Source organism: Syngnathus floridae, chromosome 20 (genome assembly GCF_059516105.1).
Source record: "Syngnathus floridae isolate MCC-2025c chromosome 20, RoL_Sflo_1.0, whole genome shotgun sequence".
NCBI classification, from domain to species: Eukaryota; Metazoa; Chordata; class Actinopteri; order Syngnathiformes; family Syngnathidae; genus Syngnathus; species Syngnathus floridae.
In genome coordinates, this window is record NC_142432.1 from 5,750,347 (window position 1) to 5,775,731 (window position 25,385).

General features: G+C 51.0%; 1 protein-coding gene across 3 annotated transcripts in view; it reads right to left on the bottom strand.

Moving 5' to 3' along the window:
• drosha (drosha ribonuclease III) overlaps positions 1-25,385 on the bottom strand; it is a 98,009-nt gene that overhangs the window by 12,713 nt on the left and 59,911 nt on the right. For all 3 annotated transcript variants that reach the window (XM_088364019.1, XM_088364022.1, XM_088364021.1), the window contains 12 exons: positions 24,333-24,502; positions 23,345-23,469; positions 20,998-21,097; positions 19,103-19,210; positions 16,840-16,947; positions 12,584-12,722; positions 12,446-12,506; positions 11,833-11,892; positions 10,124-10,223; positions 9,139-9,241; positions 4,330-4,400; positions 460-504 (listed from right to left, as the gene is read on the bottom strand). In XM_088364019.1, coding sequence (XP_088220145.1) covers positions 460-504; positions 4,330-4,400; positions 9,139-9,241; positions 10,124-10,223; positions 11,833-11,892; positions 12,446-12,506; positions 12,584-12,722; positions 16,840-16,947; positions 19,103-19,210; positions 20,998-21,097; positions 23,345-23,469; positions 24,333-24,502 — 1,190 coding nt within the window. The remainder of the gene's footprint in view (positions 1-459; positions 505-4,329; positions 4,401-9,138; positions 9,242-10,123; positions 10,224-11,832; positions 11,893-12,445; positions 12,507-12,583; positions 12,723-16,839; positions 16,948-19,102; positions 19,211-20,997; positions 21,098-23,344; positions 23,470-24,332; positions 24,503-25,385) is intronic.

Sequence of the window (25,385 nt, forward strand, 5' to 3'; positions counted from 1 at the left end):
AAGGCTTCGAAACCAACTTTTGACATATAAGAGATTATTTGGGCGAAGAAATGTTCGGTTTTCGCGATTGGCCGTGTTATTCCGGGCCAAGCGCGGAAAAACGCACGCGGCGGCGAGATGAAAGGAAGAACGCGGCGCTTAAAGACAAGCCTCGGCAGAGATACAAAGAAAGGCTCGCTCCTCACCGGCACATCAGAGAGCAGGAAGCCCGGCCCAGCCGCCCCCCGTGGGGTCGGCGCCATTCGGGACTGTAATCCCGTTAGCGCATCTTTGATCTGCTCTCCCCAATCCTAATTTCAAAACAAACACCCTCGACGTGGCGGATGATGCAAAAAGCCAGGACGGTTGCCACCCATGATATCGGCAAAGAAGACCAGATGTCAGCCGGGGGTCGGCACGAGCTCACAGCCACGTTTTGGAAAGCAAATTGAGAGAAAAAAAATGGCAGGATGAGGTTACCTGCAGAGGGTGCGGCGGATAGTGGAGCCAAACATCCTGCAGGTCCTGCAGGGAAAAGAAGAGGAAGTCAAAAAGGAGGCTCGCCGGTGTTAATACGTCAAATTATAGAAAGGTGGAGTCTCGGTCGAAAGCGGACGCAGGATGCGGCCAATAAATCATCAGAGTATAGAAATATGCATAAATCAATCCCAAGAAATGTGTTGCTTGACCTTCTGAGGGTTCAAAAGTGATGAGGTGAGCAATAGCGTCAGGAGAATTGGGTGGGCGGGTGCCAGTGGGAGCGAAACCACAACAAAGCATTCGCCAGCTCATTTTCAAATCCGGTCACTAAAAATGGAGTGGGGGAGTGCAAGGGGAGGTACGCCGACGGACACCGTATCGAAGATCCGAAGAAAAGTCGCCGAGGAGGTAAGACCGTTGCCAAGGACAACGGCAGGCAGAGACAGGTTGCAAGCATCCACGCGAGAACCGAAAAGGTGAGACGCAATTTTCGAACATCGCTGGTTAACTTTGGGGAGTGGGAGAGCGATACCGTGTCGAGATTCTTTTTTTGGACGGCGTAACGGCACTTAGCTTGGAAGTCGCTAAACTTAGCTTAGCGACGGGAACGCCATTGCGTAGGTGTGCCTAATGAAGTGGTAGCGCGGACTCCGACAGCTAATGTTTCAATTACAGCCGTTCGCTAAGACGAGGCAGACAATGACTAAGCCGGCGTGGAGTGGGGATTTAAGAAAGAACATGTTTTCTTTTTTTTTTTTTTTTTTTCCTCCCCGCGACTGCTGTAATTACCGGGTGCACAAATCATCTGCAGCTGCCAGACGCACTACACGAAAAAAAATGGAAGAAACAAGAGCGTCCGTCCGAGTGTGTGTGTGTGTGTGTGTGTGTGCTTCAACAGCATTTTTCAATAGGAGCTGGAATTTCGCTACCTGTGCCGACTACGTGTCGAGTCGGGCGTCAATCAAAGAAGTCTTTAATCAGAGATCTTGCCCGCACGTGAGGATGAGCAGGCAGGGCGGACTTTGTCTCTGACAAGTTCCCGCGCTCGCTGACAAATTGCTCTCGAGCCGCACGCTGCCAATCAATCCATCAAATATAGCAGCGCGGCAGAGCGATTGATAAGAGATAGCCCGGCTGATCGATAAGCACATAAAAGCCACCCCTGGCGAATGATCAAGGTGAAAACGATTTTGCGTCGCCATGTAGGCGGGGAAACGGGAATGCGCTGGGACAATGGCTGGCCGATGACGCCTCTCGCCTTCTTTTTACAAAAGCAAGGACACGAGTTCTCACTCCGACTTCGCGAATGTTCGATTTTTCTCACAGGACAAATGTTAAGGTTGGTAATTAATAAATGAGCACCAAAGTACTTTTTGTAAATTGTTTTTGAAATGCTGCTCACATTTAAACCTACGTACACGAACAAAGGATTTCGCAATCTGGAATTTTCCACTCGGCCCAAGCGTTAAGTCCTATTTTAAATAAACGAGATGTTTGTAAGCACGCAGGAAAATAACGCCATGTTTTTTTTATGATGTGCCGTCATAAAAACAAAAAAGACTTTGTTTTTCCCAGGTGGCCGTCGTCTAAATGTTCCCCCGAGACGGCTTTAAAGGTGATTTTGATGCCGACGGAGAAGATGTCTGAGGGGCATAGCCGGCAAGTGTCATTAAGTACATCAGAGTTGTCGAAAGAAACTTTCCCCGCTTGTGTGTGTGAGAATTAATGAAAGCTTGGCCAGATTGGCCAATGGGCACAAAGTGAATTCATCAGGATGATGATTGCTCCTCCACAGAAGGAACTCCCTAAGGAGTCCATGCTGGCATTTACATCTCCTCTGCAATATTAGCAGCAAGAGAATCCAGGTCGGACCGAAGCGCCTCGCAAAATTTGTTTGGAAACAAAAAGGTGACGCCATGTTGAACGCACAATAATGAGAGCTTCTGAATCGTTTGGGATGATTTAAAAAAAACAATAGATCTTGCAGACGGACGGGTTCTTCTTCCAACCAACCCCTCCCCCTGCCGCCTCACCCGTGGTGCCACCCGGCCGCCTTGCCTGTTCGCTCGCCGCCTCCATCTGTCTCCTCCTCGCAGCTTTGTGCAGCAGGACGGCCATCGGGAGGATTCGGCGAGGGGTTGCGGGTTACAAGTCAAGCTATTTCAATCCACCGGCTGGAGCCAACGCAAAACTTTCAAAGTTCCTCAACACGATTTTTTATGAACCGAGCGAGCGCATAAAACGATTCATAATCGATAGCGTCCCACCTGGCTTTTCAAAATGAAGACGGCATCTCAGTAAAGTAGGTTAAAGAGACTTTTTTTTAAAAAAAAACTATTTTAAATGCTGCGCACGGTAAATCTCACGCTAATCGCCGTCAGATTAAAAGCGGCCATTTTAAAAAGGGATTACCTTCATGACAGCGCGGAGGCAAGCGGAACAATAACGCCGTCAATCGGCGCAGATTGAATCGTTGAAAGTTTCAAACGTGCGGATAGAAAAGTCAAGCCAGAAGAGAATAATGAAGATGGGGAGTTGAACCGGGTAAATTGAAACATTTGCCTTGATGACTTAGAATCCTTGCAGCCATCTCCAACTGCTCTGACTTTTGTGGATCCATAATTCATGATCACTTTCCTCCCGTAGTTCGGGAGCTGTGAGATGTTCAAATATTTAGTCCTCAAACTTTTTTTGATGTGCTCCGTCAAACATCTTCTCAGGTCTGGATCAAAAGACCGGGCCGGACCGCCCCGCCTGCGTCTTAGCGTGCGCGTGCCTGCTTGAGATTCGCTGCGGTCTTTTAATTGACCCGTAACATTCGTGGCCAACATAAATGCAAGTGCTCAAGAATTCATCAATGATTCATTTGACGAGTGTGCGCACCCACCCGCACCTGCGCGCGCACACCAGCAGGTGTCTGGCGATGTTCTCGCTGCACTTCATCTATATTTCACTTTTGACTTGTGCTCCTTCCCGTTTTGATGTTTTAGTTTGGCAAGGAAGCCCAAGAAAGCGAGGATAAATGGAAGAGGGGGGTGAAAAAAAACAACTATTTGCTTCTGAGACAATCTTTTGTCTTTTCATTTGACTTCGGCAGCCGGACGTTGCAGCCACGAGCGGCAATCTGCTCGAGCAGTGGCGAGATTGGCGAGCCAGGCGCCATCTAATGAGATCCACTCGTGCGAAGGTTCTATTCCGTAGTTTCATATCTTTTATTAAGTCCAGATCTGGCCGTTTCATTTCTTTCTCTTCATTACGAACTGCCTTTTGAACGCTTGCTCAACAAATTTTGCAACGGGGATTTTTTTTTTTGGGCCCCCTTGAAGCCAGTTTGGTAACTTGATCAGAACTTTAATCGGTCTCTTATGAGGAAGATGCAAATGTGTTTGGGAAAACACCCGAATCAGCATTTTCCATTTTGCGGGCCGATCTGACCATTCGTACTTCTTTCGCCCCCGTGCAACCTCATTTCCGGCACGTCGACTCGACCGTGCCTAATAATTTGGTGTGCTGTAGCGTTAATGACAAGCGCATTGAAAGCCACTCAAAGCAGGGCCCGCTAAATGAAATCTCCATCTCAAAGTGGCGAATATTTCCGCCGCCTGGTTGTTTTTTCATCCGAGCGCATCAGCAGTCGAACGGCGTCGGTTGAAAATAAATATGCAAATACGAGGCATGTTTCATGTCAGGACAGATTGCTTAAAATAATAAGAGCAGACAAATCGGAGCGAGCGTCAACGTTTCATCTCCCTGTGAAGTTTGACTCGCAATGTTGATGATGGTTCGGTGAGCTAGACCGTCCGTCTGTCCGTCGGATTGAACGCAAACATGGCGGACAAGATGAAGAGAAAAGCAAGCGTCCAACCTCACCTGGCCGTTGAAGAGCAGTCGTCCGAATAGCTGCCGGGCCTCGTCCAAGCCGCCCTCCAAATAAACAGCACCTGCGTGAAACGACAGCCACACGTTATTCTCGCGACAACTTCATCAAGAGGCACATTGTTGAAATCATAACACCCCCCCCCAACACACACACAGTGGTTTTGTCCAAGTCCAAACTATCACAAATATTGAAACAGGTCACACAGCTTTGTTTATCCGCGTTGGAAACGAAAGACATTTTTTATGCAAGCGGTGCACATCCAAGCACACCAAAAAAGATGAGGAAGGGAAAATAAATTGGACAAAAGGAGCGGTCCAGAATGCAGCGACGCTGCCGGCAGGGCCGACATCACAAATGCGTCTCTCGCTCGCTCTCTCGTTGGCTCTCTGTGGGAATGATTTGCGGCATCTGGCTCTTTTTTTTTTTTTTTTTTTACTAGCAGCAAGTCGGCTCGCTCTCCTCTGCGTCTTTTGTTCTTTTGACTCAACTGGCTGCAACTATCAGAGTGCCTTTAAGCGGCGCGGCGCTCGCAAGCATCGCACTCGGGGCGGCTCATTCAATTTGGAAAGTAATAACCACCTGGCAAATTGGGTATACAATCACGCGGGCCCTTTTATTACGCGCATAAATGAGGCGAGTGGAAAGGCGCGAGCGGCTTTCATGGAAGACATCAAAAACATATGAGGGATTCATCAACTGGGAAGGGAAAGTGCTTTCAGATGGCAAACGGGCCATTTGCTGCAAAAGCACAGAAACAAATGCAAACAAATGGCAAAGGCACCACAGCAAACGCTAATAGACCCGCGCACGCCCGCCCGCGCCTGTGCACGCCGCGTCCTTCGCCGGCGCTGAACAAATGTTGCTCAAATGTGATTAAGTCTGCCGATGAGTTGCACGCCGGACGCGAGGCAGTCGCCGGGAGCCAGAAAAGAAAACGCCAAAGGCGAAACGACTCATTTTGGTCAGCGTGTGTCGTCTAAATATGCTCAACACCGCGTGACACCCGGCATAATTGTCATGCGGCCTCGGCTTTGAGGTCTCTTGATTGGAAAATTGGATCGGGACTGAAGTTTTGGAAAGGAAAAATCGTATTTTTTGCTTTTATAAATAGTCGTGCGGCACGTGCGGCAGCTCACTCTTAAGTCCTTTCAGATGCACGAGTCAAGTGTAATTGCGGCCGAGGAGGGCGTGAAGGGCCGAGCGCATCGAGCTCTCCGGGGCTTCTTCCCGGCGCTGGGGATTTGCGGTTTGTGCAGAGTTTGAGATGTTGCTTCTGCTACGTGACAGATGTTGCCTCTGGAGAGCAGCTGGGAGGCGACGTTTCAATGGCTTTTAACTACCCACTCCAAATGTGTGCGGGAGGGGCCGAGATGATGAGGGTGTGTCCGGGAGGCACTTTACTTCACGATATGATGACACGGCGCATTTGGAAAGCTCCCAAACGGATGCGTCAAAGTCATTCAAACACAAAGTTTTTGCCGCTGATTACATTTTTAAAAGTTCTCCCAAAGGGAGGGGGGGAGGCAAGTTGGAAGAAGGGGGACGGGGAGAAATCAGCAGAGACCCCGCGAGGGTTTGCAAAGGTATTAAAAATCTCAAAGCAACACTTTTGGTGTCAATCAAAGAGCCTTTGGATGAAAAAAGCGAGATATGGAGTTAATTCACGCATGAGCGGGCCTGACAAGGAGGCTCTCGGTGCAAGAAAAAAAAAGGTGCCCCAAAGCCATCCAATAAATTGCACAACTCGGTGGAATCATTAAAAGCGTTCGGGACGGGCCGGCAGGCTGCCGACGGCCACAAAAGAGGCCCGGCAATTAAGATGGAGGTGTGACCGGGCCATCGCGCCGCAAGACTTCCCGTCATCGGTGCGCTGCGGAAATATCCGCCCGATTTAAAAATCCACGACAAGCGTTGTCTTACGTGACCAGGTCGTGACTGTCTGCTTGTGCCGTTAGCAAGCAAATGTCTCCAGCGTAAACATTTGCAACTTTGTTTTGAGGAGAATTGCTGAAGACGTTCAAAGACTGAACATTCTTCATTTGTACTTTTCACCTTTTGCTTCCTATTTCGGGGGGCAGCGCACTCGGAAGTCCGACAAGAACCCGATGCGCGCGGTTAGCTAGCTAGCAACGGGCAGATAAGTCAGTAGAGTACAGCAAGTGCAGCATGGATGTTGGATGGAGGTCAGTGAGAAGCTAGCAAGAATTTTTCCAGGCGCCGGCTGAAGCCTCTAAAGAACATCCGCATCTGTTGAAAGCCACGTCTGGCCGCGAGATGTTCGGCGGCGGAATTGCGACGTCTGAGAGCCTTGCGTGACCACTAAAATGCGCACGTCGGGGGCGTAGCGAGCGCCGGCGGCTGACAGTCACATTAATAACCCGGAATGAATTATTCAAAAACGCTCAGACTCTAATCCATCAAATAATATATTAAGCTCCCTCTCAGCTCAACGGGGGCTGAAGCGGCAGACGGACGGCGAAAACAACACATTGGAGAAACTTTGCGAGCGAGCGACAAAAGGGGCGACATCAAACATCTTACTTTTCAGAAACTTTTTTTCAAAAGCAATGGCGGCAATTAACAAAAGGAAAGGGCGCTCGCTCCGCCAACACACCGCACGCATTGTGCGGGGAGGATCTGATATTCAGCGAGCGGGAGATAATCCTTTCCCTGCGTTCTTTTAATAGGAAGAGCTTAGAGAGAGCCTCACAAAAGGTTCACCATCTGCATCCCTACGGCTGCCGGCGGCGTATAATCCGCAGATCAACCGTACAAGGAAATTAGGGCCATCAAAACAGAGAGAGGCCCTCTTTTGGTGCTCGCCGCCTGGCCTGCGTTTCCTTTCAGTCGGAAGGAAGCCGCGGCGGGCTTCTCAGGGGGGAGGACCTGAGAGGCAAACCAGCAGGGCCGCGCTTTCTATGAAGGCGGCGAGTTTTTTTTTCGTTATCATTCTGCAGAGCAAAGAGGTAAAGTGGGCGCCCGAGAAGAGGAGGTGCGCAGGCCAAAAGAGCCCAAATGAGAATGGCCCACTCTGGCACAAGTTAATGACAGAGGATCAGAAAAGCAAGATTTCCATTCAACACTTGGAATTATTCAGGGTTGCAGGGCAACCATTTGCATTGCAGATGCCTTTACTTTCCATTCCTTCGCCGCCGCTCTCTCGCTCTCCGCCAGAGAATTGCCCCGCCGCCGGCTCGGGAGATAGACGCGCTCTCGACTGCGCCCATGCAAAGCAGCAGATTATCCGCCACTTGCAAGGCGGCGCAGGTTCAGCGGTCACCGCGCCAAAGAAACAAATAAAACAAAGGTCAAAAAACAAGCACGCTAAGCCGTTAGCGTGCGCCGCTAGGCAACTCCCAATGTTATGACTGCGTCATATTCGGAAAGGAGGAAAGCGCCAGGCGCGTTTCCACTTCTCCACGTTATTCGCCCGGCAGCCAGGGCGGGCTTGACAAATCAATGCGGGAATTAGAAATTGCGTCCATCATGTAGAATGGAATTCAAATTTTGGTCAGTCGGGTTATGCCGAGCTCCTATAGGGGGCAGCGACGCGCATGGCGACATACTTTAGCGCATTCCGCCATTAAAAATCATTTCAGATATCTGGGAAAGTAAATAGCGCGGCATGCTCGACTTGCACCAAGACTTGGGGAAGTGTTCTTTGTTATTTGGGGGGGTGGCGACAGTGACAGCGTGACTCGAGGCCGACATGGCAGTCTCTCGGCTAATAACAGCCAAAGTCGAGACGAGATGAGAGCGCCGGAAACGAGGCGAGCCGAGCCGGAGCGCAAAAGAAACGCCGAGCCAGTCGGAGACGGCTTGCTAACAAGGTCTTGAAGCCGCCGTTTGAGCGCCAAAACTGAAATGAAGATGACAAAAAAGTCCCGGCGAGAGAAAAAAGCCGACATCAGACGGGGAAAGTGACGCTTTCAAAGGCGCGTCACTTTTTCCTCGCGTCTGCCGTTTTTTTTTGTTTTTTTGTTTGGCAGTGTGTCTCTGACAGCACTTTTCCTCGCGCAGGTTCCTTCAGAACAGCGTGTTTATTCATCACTTTTATGAAGTTGAAATTGGAGGGGGGGTGGGGGGGGTGATGAAAGCGAGGAGGCTTCCAGCACGGAGTTCTCGCCACAATGAGAACGCCGCCGACAGCCACGGGACAGAATAGATTACTACTTTGTCTAGGCCGATAATGAACCTGTGACAAGTGCGGGGGCCCCGGGGCCGATGGGGGGGGGGGCCACGGTGCCAGTCAGCACTTTGCGCCCGCCGCTTGACACCGGGAGGAGGAGGAGGAGGAAGATCTCTTGAAAGCCGCCGCGCTCTCTCTCGAGCGTGGCAATCAGGATGGAGATAAGATAAGAAAAAGCTGCAGACGCTGCAGCTCCGCACGAGCCGGGCTTAGCTCGGTGGGACCGGCGCACGCCGAAGTTACAAAGCGTGTGCGTGCGAGGCAACAGAGCAAGGCCGATAAGGGGGCTTGCCCGCCCGGCTGTTGGCCATCTCCCGAGGTCAATAAAGGTCCGTACCGCGTCCGGGATCTAACACCTCGGCAGGAACCTCTGCTCAGATAAAGATCTTAATAGCGAAAAGGAAGTAAGGTTTTAAAGGGAACAAAAAGATCCGACATCAAGACAACAGCACGATGTGACGGAGCTTGTAACGAGTGAACAAAGACTGAAATTGCTGCCAAAAGCAAACTGGAGCAGATTACCGTACATATTTCTCCTTGACATTTACATCAAGAATATTTGTTACATTCTTAATAAGAAAAAAAAACATTGATTCAAAACATGTCTCACCTATGAGGGCCTCAAAGCAGTTGGCCATGGCGTGCCGCAGGTCCGACTCCCGGCACAGGTCTGGCCCGTGAGCGTAGAGCATGAAGCGATCCAACTCCAGTTTCTGGAATGGAACATTGGAATCAAAGAGGGCAAAGAATCTTCTTACAAGCCAGACAAAATGGCTTAGCCATTTTAAGAGAGGTTGAAATGAAAAATGCTATTGGCATGCTAACAGTTAGCGTAACAGTTTCAAAACCCTTCAAGCGAGCAATATTTGAACACACATGGTGGAACAGCACATGTAGACAGACAATTTTAAACACGCAAGGAGCAAGCAGCTCCTGAGGTCGCTCACAAGGCCCTCAAAGCTATCCAGAAAACAAAAAAGTCGTTTATTTAGTTTCTTTTTCATTTCAATGGTGGAAATGACAAAGAGCTCGGTCACACAAGATGATGTCATTTTTTGCAAAGTTGCAAACTGCAACTTGCCTTCCTCTAAAGCGCATCCAAAGTCCAAGCCGTGCAAACAAAGAGCCAGGGTGCCACTTAATTACGGCTGATAACTGTCGGGGGTACGCCACCCCCGGAGACTCAAGCGCCGCATTCCACCGAGGCTCCAACTCTGAGAGCGCGTTCCCTCGCCTTCCCCACTTTCAAGTCCAATTGTGTCGACAAATACGCATATATTATTTGGGAAGAGATAATTACGAGTGTTCAACAACTTGGCACGGGCGAGGCGCTGGATGGCGCTCGCGGTGAAGGCCGACACAAACGGCCGCATCTTTTGTATTCGGCGGGGAGCCGCATGAAAGACGCATCCTTTTAATTGCTTCCTCGCACCGTTGTGTACTTTCTTTCGGCAAGCTCAGCTAGCAGGAAGAGGGACGAGGGGGTCGCCGAGGTTTGAAGCCGAAGCGATTTCCGCAAGACTTCCGGGGTTTCCTCCTCCAAAACAACTAACTTTTAACTCCAAATCGGAAAAAAAGGGGGAGAGGGGGCTTACCTTGGCGAGCATGGCCAGGTGCTGGTTTTGCACAATGGCTGTTCTGTAGGTGGCCAGGCCTCCTTCTTCCAAAGTGGGGAAAAGGTAGTACAAGTGGACACTGCAAACACAAACATCATGGATGAGCAACTAGTTCTTCGGAATTCGCAATGGACACAAAACTGTCGCACGCCATTTGGAGGCGGACGAATGAGTTCTTCTCCCTCATGAATCATGCGTTGAACTTTTCAAGGCCTTTCCAGGCCCGAGCCGTTTGGAGCCCGCTAGCGGACGCGCGAGCGATTTGGCAGCTGGCTTGCGCCGCCGCCCGCTTCCATTTTCATTAGCAGCCGGCGTTGGCCAAAGCTGAAGCGTGTCATTTTGATTTCATCCCAGTCACAAACAGCCGTTTAATTACGCCATTTGAAATCAATGGCGGCGCAGGAACGCAGGTGGCGTTCCCGTGCCCAAATTCGAGCGGCAAACAAAGAGCCTGAAACGAATCGTGTTGTTGAGATTAGAAAGTTCGGATGACTTTAGTGCAGGAGGACGCTTTTGGAATAAGCTCAAACCGAAACACTCACACGAGCTCCCAAAAGATGAATCGGCTCCCGGATGCTCACAGGAACTCGTCCAAGATTGTGAGTGAACTTCACTTGCTAGTTCCTCTAAAATATTTACTCACAAATATTGCGGGGCGACTTATTTATTTTACATCATCTGCTTTTAAAGGCGTCCTCTCGGAGCACCAGAAGCGGCGGCGCACGGGCCGGCTCCACATTGCCGCTCCCATGCGCAGAATATTCTGCTGGCCGGACAGCGCCGAGGGGGCAGATTGCTGTGTGGGGTGGGGGGGAGGGGCGGGGGCTGGCATTTGGTTGGATCTGCTGTAGCCATTTAACTGGACAAGAGGCCGATAAATAATTCAGAGAGGCAGAACGCAGGCTGAGCGTGTCTCATCCGAGGCTAACAATCCAAGACGTGGGCAGACGATGGCAAGACGGGGGAGTGCTGGCCAATTCTTTGTGAGAGCCTGTGAACCAATCAGACATGCTTCATTTTTTCCCCCATCTACACTTAAGCCGGCAAAGGAAAAAAAAAAAGACTATCTTATGTGGGTTCCTTCATCCATGTGCATTTTGTTGCCTCGCACTGCTAACGTTGATTCGATTCTGGTCTTAAGATCAGATTCCATTCTTTTTTCAATTGAATCCAAAAGAATCAGCTTTTCCTAGCATCGGTTTGTTGAAAAATTATTTGATTTTGCCACAAAAGCCCCGGACCGGATCAGTTCCTCGCGGTTCAATCCTACTCGGGGAGGACTCACGAGAGCGCGGGGTGCTTTCTGGTCGTAGGCGGCGCGCTCAATTAATAACGTCCACGTATAATTAGTCCCGGGCTAGGCTAAGTGGCTCACGGGCCGCAGTCAATAACACGCTGAGCGTTGCCGACAGCTAATTGCGAGTTGTCATGACAGCTTTCGGGGCCGTCGAAAAAAAGATTGCCGCGTGCTTGGGGGAGGGAGAACTTCCATCCAGGCTTCCAATTACCAGGAAATCGCTGTCTCCGCACCTCCAACACTTGTGACAGACACCCAAAGACGGAGACGATGAGAGGAACGAGGGAGCCGAGTGCTCCGAGGCGGTGGGAAGAAAACGGCTGACGGGATTGAGCTCGACTTCAATTAGCGCTCGCGTCCATCAGGCGCGGCGGCGCAACCTTCTTCTCACCTGGTGAGGAACTCCACCACGGCGTCGCCCAGGAACTCCAACCTCTCGTTGTGATTGATCCTGAGGACGGGGGGGTGAGAGAGAACATGAAAAAAAAGGCAACCAGAATAGCAGCGCATGCATGCTCAACACCAATGTGGCTACCAGGTGGGTGGAATAACTACTAAGTTGGGCTGCTTCCTAAATATTGCTTAAATTAAAAATATAATAATAATATAGTATAATAATATAATGATAATATAGTAATAATAATAATATAATTTTGATAAGATATAATCTATATAATAATAATAATATATAATACTAATAATTAAGCAATAATAAAATAATCCCAGAAGCAGACTTTTTGGCTTCATTGGAATGTTTTTGTTTGCAATCTTGGATTCGAGCGCAAAAGCAAAACTCGGCGGCGAAGGTAATCCCGAGCAGGCACGTCCTGGAAACGAGTTCATTTCATTTGCCCCGAGATCTCCCGCGCTTCCGTGATTACAAGTTAATTTTCCTCTCAGCGGGCCTGCAGGGAATCTTAATCACGAGGCGGCTGGCTACATTCGATCGTTCCCGTGGCTAGCGATAGCGTGAAGACGCATTTGTGTGGCGGCGGGCGGGCTACCTGGAGGGGGAAGGGTCATCCTGGCCCAGGCGGGACATGATGTTGATCAAAGTGTTGATTCCTGAAAGCAGCAGGGTGGCTCAGTCAAGGAGGACGAGGAAAAGGAGGAGGAGGAATAAAGGCCACAAAGCGCCTCACCTTTCTTTCTCATGTACATATGGTGAACCTTCCTGTCGCCATATTTGGGTTGTCGGATGCCGCAGTTGGAGAGGGAGTTGCGGGCGTGGTCGGGGTTCATCCCAAAGTTGAGATGGTGACTGGGATGCGTCATGGCCAACTGAACAAGAGCAACAGGAACAGGAATTTACGTTCACGCCAGCCTTGAGTCTGCTCCGTTTTGAGGCTGGAAAAAGCGTCTACAAAAGAAACGGGCGGGAACCGTGATATGTGCACAAGCCGGCATTTCTGAGAGCCAAAAAGAAACGCTAGCCGACTTGCTTTCTGTGAAAGAAATGCAAAAAGACACAAGGGGGCAGAAAATAGTTATAGAACAAATTGTAGCTCCATTTTTTGACACATGCGAATGTGCTGATGGCAAAGGAATGAGTTTTAAGCACACCGGCTGCAAAAAAAAATCGAATCATTTCCTTTTCGGAGCCATTTTTTTTTTTCTCTGGCAAATGAGACCTACATCGGGCCCTTGATTGAAAATGTCACTTTACACACAAACGTGTCATTGCAATTCAAGCAGGGTGAAAAGAGAAATTTGCTGGGGTGTTGAGCTCTGACTGCACTTGTGTTTTATCCGCCTAATTTCATTTGTTATCCACCAGCGACAAAAACCGAAGCGATCCAGCGTGTGAGATTTAAAAAGAAAAAAAGATGCGTTGAGCATTTATCAATCTTACATTTGGGCAACTTCCGCCGCAGCTGCCCATGTCTGCTTTCAGACAACTTCAGATCAATTTCAAGCTCCAATGAGATGTAGATGTGAAAGCTAAACACGGGTGCTTCAATATTTAGCAGCGCGCGATCGGCCTTCTGCTTCCTAACTGTGAACGCGCACGACAACAAATTCCACAGATGACGAAAAGTACTTTTTTGTCATCTGTGGAATTTGTTGTCGTGCGAGACGAGCAGATGCGCCTCGGTTTTGTATTGACGATTGAAAATATTTTTTTTTTTGCGTCCCAAGTTGCCGTCCGCCCCCTCGCCGAGCCATGTCACAGCTTCACACAAACAAAACACATCAGTCAGAGTGCCTTGTTTGCACTTAAGGACGATGTCTCAAAGCGTTGCTGTCCTTTACAGACAGGCCGCCGACGCGCGTTCCACTCGACTTAACCATCGAGGCAAATGTATGAATAAAAATCGGAATGGATGGCGAGTGACGGGTGGACTAGCTGGTACAAAACGGTCCATCGTCAGTCATATATTTACTTTTTAACATATATTTTTGTAAGAACAAACTGCGAGTATTGTTCTATTGCTTGTCTACATGTGTTGCGACACCACTGTTGTATTCGTTAGCCTTTCTATGGTATTCCCCATTATGTGTTAGCATTAATCTAGCAGACGGTTTTATCTTTAGCTTGATCATAAACTTAAATAGGGGGGTCACAATAAATAACTTGGCACCTTTGTTTTTTTTTAGAGAGGATTGAGTTAAATTCTGGTGTCTGGGAAAATGGAGAAGTGGCGCCCACTGTATTGTGCTTCCCACAGCACTCGAGGGAGCAACTACTAGCTGGAAATTCCTTGTGATGCTGATGACATTGTATATTCTGAGCAAAACATCCCATTAAAGGCATGCGCTCCTTAGAACTGGATTACGTGACTGCTCCAATGACTTGTCAGTTCATGACTTAATAACACAAGCCCGCATAAATATGGATGACTTGAGTATTTTACTGTAGCGCCCAACTACTCCCGTGACTTTAGCTCACGAGTAGCCACGAGCGCATTCCATGCGAATCCACGTTCGCAATAACAATTTGACATGTCTATGAATTAGTTATTTCCTCAATGTCATACAGGATGTGCAGTCCAGCGACGACCGCGCGGCCGATGTAACATGGTCGCCATAGAGACCACACGCCGCCCGGGTTCGTCGAAGAGACGGCATCGAGTGCCATTTATCATTTAGACAGACGGAGAAAAGAGCGGAGTGCGGTAAAATGTAATGCGGGCCAAAAGAAAGGTCTGCCGGAATGTCGTGGCGAGAGCCGGGGTGGCCGTGAAGAAGACAACAAATGAAATAGTGATGCACGCACGGCGGGGCGGGGGCCGGGGCGTGTGACAACACAAGCGGGCCGGGGGACTTGTACACTTGAATTATTGAGATGTTCTGTGATGCCTCTCGTTGTGGCGGCGAGGCTACAAAGTAAACGGGGGGCCGTGGGGCGGGGGCTAAATCAACAGGGGGCGGGGGCAGGATTAAGGCCGTCCTCCACGGGTGCGCTAGCGTTCGTGCGCGGAGCGGCCATCAACGCACTGCTATAACCGCCCCCGACTTTTTACATGTTAAATGTTTAACGGCCTCTCAGAAGAGGAGATTCAAAGCCCGCAGAGGGTGACTGGCAGTTTGGGGAGGGGGACATGGAGGGGGGGGTCTTTGAGGCTCTTGTCAACACGCCGCCATCCTTTTAGTTTTTATTTGAATTGATTGTACGTCTAATTGAAAGATTGCTTTGCGACAAAAAAGTCACGCTAGCAGCTAACGGCGGATTGTTTACAACTTGAGGGGGAGGAAAAAGTCAAGTGAGGATCGTCCAAAACTAGCAGTTGTAAAGCACTGCTCGCCAAACGTGACCCAAAAAAAAATATTATGAAAAAATAATCAGAAATTTCAAAATTATATTGGACTCTCTCAAAACACTCATTAAGTTTTGCTCATCTGTAATTCTGATTAAAATTATTGGGAATGACCCGCATTAACCAGATGAAATTGCCATTAATAATTCAAGCTGAGTCATTTTGATGGCGCGACTCAGCTCTTGTCGGTCATCGGAAGACCGGATGGAAGGCGGGCCGCCTCGGGACGCCATTTCGGATGCAACAAGGCTCGACGGGGGAAAAGAAAAAAAAAAAAGATGACTTTATGCAGCAATAAAAGGTCTGCGAGCAGCATGTGCTGGTGATTTTGTGTCCACTTTATTCCCCGCTGTGCTGACAACGCTGCCCGCCGCCACACAAATAGCCGGCGGCAGGGCGCGCTCGCTATGACTCAACTTTGTTCTTTTTGGAAGCGGCTGTTCCCCGAACACGAGTAATTAGACCCAAACCTCAAAAGTGGAACGAAATTTCGGGATGACTTTGTATGAATTCAGGGCTACATTTCCGCATTCTATCAGCGGAACTCTGAATTGATGCGCCGTCGACGATCCTGACAGAGAGAGAAGGAGGTGATGTCAAGCTCCGAATGAGTGCTTGTCAGCCGCCGGCGAGCCTCGTAGCGGGCCGGTGTTTCCTTTTCGTCGCTCATTATGACAGCTCGTCACGCTACGCTTGACAAACGGCCGATCGATATGTGCAAATTCCGGCTTGCCGGGGAGCGCTCGCGCAAACACACAAAGAAAGGTGCGAGTTTAACGATCAAAACTCTAATGCCTCGCTGATGGCGGCTCCTGCTCTCGCTTCACCCCCCGGGCCGTGACAGGGCAGAGCTAGCATTTGGCAGGACTGTTCTGTCAGCGCGAGTCACAGCGGAGCCGGCAAAGTTGTGACTTGGGTCGGCGGCGGCCACCTTAAGTGACTCCCGCGGCGCTCTTTCCGCCTGAACTGTCGGAGTAGAGGCGGCGCGGGTCCACGTAATGAGGAGTCTGCTGCCTCCCACAAGCCCACATCTCACCGCAGGCGGGCAGGAGAGCAGGCAGGCAGCCTCAAACCAGCGTGCGGCGCTTTGTCTCCTCCTGCTTCTTAACTATGCCAGCCTTTAAATAATACAGCGCTGGCACGTCGGTGTCACATCACTATGTCACTCTGGCCATCCAACTTCATCGCAAAGCCAATGCGGCCACACTCGAGCGCATTCCGAGCACGCGACTACTCGACGACCACAAGATGGCTTTAAAGGTACTTTTATTTCAACCTTGCAGTAAAATGGAATTGAAATGGAATTTGCGATTCGGGCCAGGAGCACGCTCAGGAATGACCCGCCCCATGCAAAGCAAACGTTTCGAGATGGATGAAACGAAGTGGCCTTTGGAAACATGAAGCGGGACTGGCATTTTTTAAAAGAACTTTTTTTAACTTTTTTTGCCCCCTTTGCTTAGAGAAAAAGAATTTGCGAGGGGGGAAAAAACTGTTGTAGCTAGCTGGAGCGTTTGGCTTAGCTACTAGCTAGATAGCGTCGTTGCGGCCTGAACTTTTGAATCCATGGCCGGGAAATGAACGGACAACACGTCTGCGGCGATCCTTTTGTTTGTGGATGTTGTTTGCGGCGTGCGTCTTACCTGCAAGAGGCAACGCTCCTTGAAGACGTAGCCAATCAGCTTGTCCAGGTGCATGAGGCACTGGTGGTAGCGGACGTGATGGGTGAGGACGGGCAGCATCATGGCGTGCTGCAGGGGGGCACAAAGAGAATTCTCAAGGAGGTGGCTCGGGAGTGGGGGGGGCAACCTGAGCGGGGATCGTGTCTGATATGAAAGAGGAGTGACGGGAACATGTTGGAGGGGAATGTGTGATGAAGGGATTGTCAGAAGCAAGGGCTGAGAGCTGATAGCGGGCAGAAATCAATCAGACGCTCATTATTTATTAAGTGGCGCGAGGCAACACATAGATGGAATCATCACAAACCCGATGGCGGCGGCGGCGTGAGGAGAATGACGGACAGGAGGGAAAATTCACTTTGGGGCAGGGCGGCGGGGGATCGAAGCCCATTTGGCCGTGTTGACGCACTTACTTTGCCACGTGCTCTGACAGCCCTCTGCGGGGAGAGCGCGGGAAGAACGGCGCTCGGCCGACGGGCTCCGTCATTAGCCGCGCGACACAAGATGGCAGAGGCGCTCTTCACAACGTTAACCCCGAGCGAGGAGCCCGCCGTCCTCGTTTTAATTAGCGCTACGGGGCGAGGCCGCGCCGGGGGCCCGAGCGCACCGAGAGGTGTTGACAAGGAAACCCGGAGGGCGTCAGGGAGCACCGCGTGGGTGACGCGCTCCACCGACACGCTTAAAGAGCCAATTAAGGAAGCCACGACGGGTTCCTGAACTTGTCTGGTGGGCCAAAAACTGAATTTCTAATGTGGTGTCCATCCAGAGAGCTTTTGGCCAGACCTGGACGACACCACATGCTCTGCCTCCGACGTCAACATTTTTTTATCTGAAGACGGATTACCGTAACCAGAATTCTGCGTTGCGTAAAGTTCATTGGAAAACGAGATGCGGTGGGAATTAAGAAATACTCATCGGATGTTTCGGCACATTTGAACGAGGCCAGATTCCATCTCGAAGCGACCGCTTAACCGATACGCTTAAGGTTGACCCTGATATCCAGCTCAACACGAGCTGTGAATACAAGTGGCGTTGCTGTAAAACACGGGAAACTCATGTCGCTACATCTTTGCCTCTTTTTCAGCCTGCGCGACAAAACTAAACAAGCTTCATTTTCTTTAATTTTTTCCGTGAATGCCAAACAGCCTTCGCATTGGCGCCTGTGAAGGTCGCAGAAGGCGATGGACACGGCGGTGAATAACGCTGCAAATTCCCCAGCTCTGCCTTTCAAAAGAAACGACCTTGGTGATGTCAAGCCACGTCGATCACAAGCGGACAAGTTTCCTTTTTTTTTTCTTTTTTTTAAAGGTAGTTTGGGCTCGAGATCCGCCGCTATCAGTCGGCGGCGTTGCGACGCGCGGTGCAGAGTGGAGCGCCTGAAATTATTCATGAACCAATTAGTCGCAGCAGTCCAGCTTGAAGCAAATATAATTGGGTGGCAATTATGGATCGGATCCTCTTTGCTAGACCTTGCTGCAAGAGAGGTCTGGCTTATGAGACTCGAACTTTCCTGTCATGCCTCTCCAAACGCGAGCGGTGGCTGGAGGCGATGCGCCGGGCTGCCAATTATCGCTTTACACTTGACGGCCGGCACAATCGGAGGACAAAAACAACCGGGGAGAGAACGGTCCAAAATAAAAGCGCCGCCGCAGCTCACGTGCAAATTCATCAGCGGTTTCGAATCCGTTTTTTCATCAAAGTGACGCTCGATGCGACCGGGCGGCGACCTCTCACTATGAAGACGGAGCAAGATTTTTTTTAAATTTGAAGCTTCAAGCGGTTTGATGGCAAACCCGCTTGAGCTTCCCAGAAGTCTTGTCGACTTCCTCGAACAACAACTGGAAAAATTGTGGAGTCGGCGCGAGCGTGAGACGGACTTGCGCGGTCTCGCCGAACTGAGTCAATGTGTGAGGCACGCCTGGACCTTAATGGAGGCGGACGGTTGCAACGGGGAGTCCACTTTGGCCACGCGCACATCGAGCGAGGACATGACGCAACGCACGGCAACAACATGGCAAGTGTCTCCGATGCGGCTGTGCAGTCAACCTCGGGCCACCCGGCCGCGTCACCTCGTCTCACTGCCGCCAAGCGTGACGTTATTTGCAGCGTGGGGCGCCCAAGCGGACCTCGAGTTGTTTTGATGGCAATACCAGTTTGTTGTCAAGACCTTCACACACGATTGTATTTTTTTCGTGTCACATGCTCCACTGGAACACGAGCAGGTTACCTGACACACGTCGGAGCGAATGCCGGTCTTCCAGAATCCCTGGCTGCTGAGCTCCACCGTCACCTCGCGGCGCATGGTGTTCTTCTGACGGATCTTCTGAAGAGCTTCCTGCCAAACAAGCAGCCGCTCAATTATTGATCAATGGCAGCCGAGCCGGTGGAGACAAGACAGCAACCCACACCCAAACGGCTCCCTCCTGCTGGGCTGACAGATGGCACGTGCCACATGGGTGGCGCACCCATGGCGGCTAACCGAGACCTGGCCTTTCGTCAGCTCGGCCCGTCCGAGGCTTCATATTTGGGCTTTGGAGCGGAGGCACCTTCTGCTTTCCTAGTTCCCAGTTGATTCGGATTTTTAAGTGAGGTAAGGTGAGGAATGTCAGACATCACCTTTGTGTTATTATTTTCTTAACTGTGGATTTAACTTTCTAGAATATTTTTGTTGAATAGAGTTCAGTTGTATTTAACTTTGCCAGTGCATCAATGTCAGTCTTTACGGTGTCAAAAAGTTTAAGGACCGCCGGCGGCGGCGGTCGGACGCACACCCGGGTCGTCGGACCTCGGGGAAACACACGAGCATGTCAACATCTACGTGCGTGTGCGCGCTGCACAGAACCGAGCCGCCTCGAATGGAACGCCAGGAATTTTTGCCTCACAGAGGAAATAAGAACAACAAAGGCATGAATAAATAATGTCGACCGACTTTGAACTCTGCATCAAAGTGAACACGCTCGCCCACGCCGCTACCGCCGCGAGCACGCGCGCTCACACACACGCTAGCCCGCAAGGTTGCAAATGACGCGGGAAGGCTTCGCGCTGTGTGGTCAGGGCCAAGGTGCAGAGGACGCACTACTTAGCGCAAGGCTGCAAGAGAAACCATCAAGTCTTTGGACTGCAGGTGCCCAATTTGCAGTCCCAAAAACGCCATAAGAACGTGTTTCCAAGGTGAACGTAAACAACACAGAAAACCAAACATGAAACATTACAGAGCGTTTCGTTGTCGCTTCGCGTTGACAGTCATCGCTTGTGAAGTTCAGAGAACGCGTCAGCAAAGGTTAACGGGTTCTTCTTTTGCCCTGCTCACAAAGTTAGATGGAATTTTGCATGCTACTTCTTGACATATCCAAACAATACATACTGTAACAAAGAAACACACTGGGCCAAAAATAGCTTCCTTGGGGGAGGTAATGAGTCCAGACAGGGCCGCTAAAGCACGCAAGCTGAACACAGCACAGTGTGTGTGTGCATGTGTGTAATTGCTGCGGTTTGACAGCAGGACATTCAGGCCAAGTTGGCCAGCCAGGAAAGCAACTAATTGAGTCCAACTTCTCACTCCTTATTGGTTGTGCTTGTGTCAAGCGGGATGTGTATGCCGCTGAAGGACTCCCCGAAAGAGGAGTAGGGTGGGGGGGGGGGTCCTGTGAATATCACCCAAACTAAACGATCTCCGTGACCTTGGCACAGGAGGCTTTAAACGCATATAAAAATGACGAGCCGGTGAGCGAGGCACTTGGCGGAGTCGTACGCGATGAATGAGAATGAAGAAAGTCGAGGGGGAGGGAAAAAGAGCAGCGACGATTAATTGAAAAGAGCCAAGCGATATTTACGAGATGCGCTCGAGTGCGCCGAGCTTGTTGCGTGTAAATGAGAGAAGAGTGGAAATGAGCTGCTGGCATTTGGAAAAGTCCACGGAAGAGCAAACACCTTCATTTGTTCCTTCATCCAAAGCGGCGTGGCTGGCAGTTAGCACGTTTCCTTCGCCGCAGAGCTCGTTAACGCCGCAAATGACAAATGACACCACGGTAAAGATATTGGGGGGGGGGTCTCGTTGTCAATCGAACTCAACAAAATTCTGGGCAAGCGCCCCGGCATGTTTTGTTTAGTTGTCGAACTCACCTCCCTCTGCGTCAGCTTCTGCTTATCCAGTTGCTTGACCTTGGGGCTGTTGGCCAGCAGGTGGCGCAGTTTGACGTAGCTCTTCCACAGCTTCTGGTACCTGCCATGCAGGGAAACAAATGAGGCTAAAAGGATTCCGACTCGGAGTCTGCAAAAACACGTCAATATTTCATCGCGCCTAATTGGAGACGTTGCTCCATTAGGTGCTTTTGTTTCGGGGCGGCAAACGTCGGAGATATGAGCGTCGGCCGCTTGAACTCCAAGTCGGGTTCACCTGCCTCGGACTTTCTTTATTTCCACCTCGCCTGCTTCTCGCTTTCATTTTCCGTTGTCTTTGCTCTCATTTGCATGTGAAAAGAGGGCCAAGGGTGTTATCGGCAAGGTGACATGGAGCCGCCGCGGAGACCCCCGCCCCCACCACCACACCCCGTGCCCCCACATTTTCAATCAGGCCTTCTGATTGATGCACTGAGTGTGACCGTTCTGCTCCCATTCAGTCGACTTTCTCCTCATTTAGCCAGAATTATTCAATTATGATTGCCGGGGTGGCCGGTTAAGGTGGTGCGGCTCGGCCGATCGGACAGAGTGAAAGGGGGGTGAGACGTACGCGGAGATATTGCGAGTGTGTGAGTGAGCGAGAGAGGCGGGGACGGGAGAGGAGGTGAGGGGGCCGCCGTAGAATAGAGGAATTATAGAGCTTTAATACCGGGGACTTCATTAGAGAGCGAGGCGAGGGAATGAGACGGCTTAACGGCTACGATTATCAGCTCGCCGCCCCCGCGCGGAAGCGTCCTGCGCGAAGGAGGAGCCAGAGAGGGGTCGAATATCCAACCTGCGAAACCCACGCGTCCCCAGTCTGCGTCGGTGACCTTTCCCGGAGATCCGACGTGATCTCTCTGCGGCACGCTGGCCTCTCTCGGTTTGCATTAGCATGTGCTAACTCTTTCCCTGTCCACTCTTATTGGGTACGAGGTGAGGCTGTGGAACATATCTTGAGTGACATCAGAGATAGGATGTGTTTTATGAGAAAGTAGGACTCGACGAACCAAGCTGCAGATCTTTTTTAAATGATTGCAATGTTCACGTTAGATGTTCATGCTCCCACGCGGCCGCCGCCACCTCCTCCTCATTATTCCCTGGCTTCTAACTCGTCACCTCTGGGTACGCCACGAAGGCGCTCGAGGGTCCGGCGAGGGTGACAGCACACCGGGGCGTCTTCAGCCGAGTGAATTAATTTCGCAAATGCCGCGGACTGGCGGCCGCCGCCGCGATCGACTGTGACGCACTCCACAGCGCCCGCCACAGATCATTATCAGTGGCGGGTAAAGCCGATGCGCCGGCGCCACTAATGACATCCCAGTCTGGCCATAAATTTGTCGCCGCGTGCCACTTGGAGCCGTTTGGCATGGCGGCCCGGGCGTGCGACGGATGAAAGCACTCGGTGGGAAGGCGGCGAGGGGTGAGGACACTGGCGAGGTGGGAGCGACAATTACTCCTGGACCTTCTGTTTGCCTCCCGACTGCGGTGGAGAAATTGCGTTCATTAGAAATAAAGAAGAGGATGCGCAGCACGGTGACCTAGTGGTCCGCACGTCTGGCCCACAGTTCCGAGGTTCACGCCACATTCCGCATATGCTGTCGAGATGCCCGCAAGCTGTTTTCAATTGAGGAAAACAATTGTCTCCTACAAAGCCAAGACATGAACTGGCACACCTTTTTGTATCCAAACTCCCACCGGGTAGCAACTGTGATGATCTTCGACATCGCTTTTGTTAATTATGCAGCAGCACAATACACAATTCCCACCTGCGGGCCCTGCGTGGCGTGCGCAGCATCGCTATGTGCAGGAAATAAACCGCGCGGGCTCCCGTGGCGGAGCCGCCCGACAGAGGAACCCGTGACGACGCATGTGAAAATGTCACGCCGCTCGTCCTTGCCGCCATCTATTCCCTCTTCTAATCCATCAGTCTGCCCGCATGTTGCCTTGCGCAAACTCTTCAGCTTCTGGCGGCAACGTGGCACTCAAGGGGACGTGCCCAGGAGCCCCTCATGGAACATGGGGGGAAGCTACAAGGAGTCGGATGACATTTATCTCGGGTCCAACCACATTGTTTCTCGGATTCCGTGAAATGATGATCAGGAATGACTTATGGAATCACCTCGAGTCCACTTTCACCCTTCAGAATAAATGACTTAAAGAGGATGGGAATTTGAGAAAACGTGTGCCGCTGCCGTGTGACCACGTGTTCGTAAGCGACCCTTGCATGCCAACATAGGGGGGCAGCCTAAATCGAGGACCTCCAAGTGAATACAAAGCGATCCGAGATATTCACAGCGACGGATCTTACTGAGGGTCTCCAGCGTAGCTGAGTTGGGCAGGTCGTATCCCGAAATGAACGATGATGGGGAAGGTGATGACGTCTGGGTTGAACTGCTCCCGGTCCAGCTGGTCGATCCGCACCGAACTCGGTTTCTGGGGAGTGACAACACGGAAGCCAGGGCGGGTGAGCGCATTAGCAGTGTAAACAAGCTCGACAAGCGGGCGCCGTCGTTCAATCATTCGCCGCGCGGGACGCCGGCGGCGAGCGGATCTGCAGACACTCGTACGTGAGCGGGATCGGACGCGAGGACCCCGACATACGGCGTCATGTGCTCGGTGGCAGATGGCTGGAGGCCCGTCGCTCACCTTGACATTAGCTACGTCCACGCCTTGCAAACTAAAAAAAAAAAAATACTTTTTTTTTTTTTTTTAAGGTGTGGGTGTATTTGATAAAGAAAGTATGGTAGGTACTCCTACTAGAAAGTGTCTGTCGCGATAGTTGGAAAAGAAAGAAGTTCATGGAAAACGGATGACAAATAGAAGCAGTGGAAGTGATGTCTTCATACAATCGACTTAGATGGGGTGTGTTCCCGGCTGGTTTGATGATGATCTACCCCCCCCTCCCCCTCCCACCTGACAACCCTGACAGCGACCATTCAGAGCTGCCTCGGGGAGGAGCCGACTCAATAAGTCACGCTCGCTAAAGGTCGTTGCTATGCGGCGCTTGACATCTCATCACCTTCACCCGGACACAATTACTGTACGGGCTCTCAAAGGCGGGTCCGACACAGAGGTGAGCCGGCGTCACGGTGACATGAGTACGTGGCTGAAGGGGAGGGGGGGGGGGGTGCATAAGGATTGTGACAAGCAACGCCCTTGGGGATATTAGGTGAGCGTGCCGGTGTAACGGGCTAACGGGACAAACGGTACACGGGGGTTGCGGATGCCCTTGGACCACCGTCCTATGGAGAGGAGCGGGGGGGGGGGGGGGGGGGGGAGGGAAAGGGCTGACTCACCGAGCCCGGGTTGGTGACGATCATGCCCTTGCACTCTTCCGCATACTTCTGCCACGCCAGCTCCTCCCACTGCAGCATGTCGGCGATCTGCTCCTCAGGGACCAGCGGCTTGCTGCTGCTCAGGAGGTAGAGCAGCACCTGGTGCATGGACAGCACCTCCTTCCCACCATCTGCACAATCGCAAGCGTTAGCCGCAATCCCGACGCGGCGGCGCAACTTGCAAAGACACACAGCAGGCGAAAAAAGTTATAGAAAGTCGACTTCTTCTCTGTCCTGCTTTGGACGCTATCAAAAATGATGAGGCTGAGATAAATCACCAGCGTGAGAAGCAATGTATTGAATTTAAAAGAAACAAGAGCAAATAGTTGGTATTTGCTTTTTCTTCACATTTCTTATGTTTTTCTACGAATTATTACTTTGCCAAATCAAGGCTGATGTCGCCGCCTGCCACCAGAGTGGAACATTCCGCTGCACATTGACAAGCGGACGCACGTGTGAGCTCAAGCGCACTGTCAACCTCATGATGATTTCACACACATACACACAAACAAATGAAATGTGGGGGGGAGTGGTAAAATGCTCACAGCATGCACGCGGGTCAAGTCGAACGGACTTAATAGACACTCATGCAACATTGATTGACCTGCATCCAGTGTATAGCCTGCACGCTGGACACTAGCTACTGGAAATGCATTAGCACACTAATAAATACATGACCACACACACACACACACACACACACACTGAGGAATGCTGCATTGGAGTGGTTTTGTGTTTCTTGGGGGGGGAAAGAAGCATATACAAGTGAAAATCCAGCTAAAAGGGGGGGTGCGCAAATTGTTTATCGATGGAAGGTAGAGAGCTCGGTGGCTCTGCTGCCATAACAACCAGCCAGTGGGGGAAAGAAGTCTGGCAGTGCAGCTGCGCCATCTGGTGTACAAAGGAGGCGACGCAGCCTTTCCAGGAATTGAAACTGGAAAATTTGCAGGGCAGCACTGTGCAATAGCGGTTGGCACGTCGACTCGACGGGATTGAGGCTCGGGGTACCGCTAG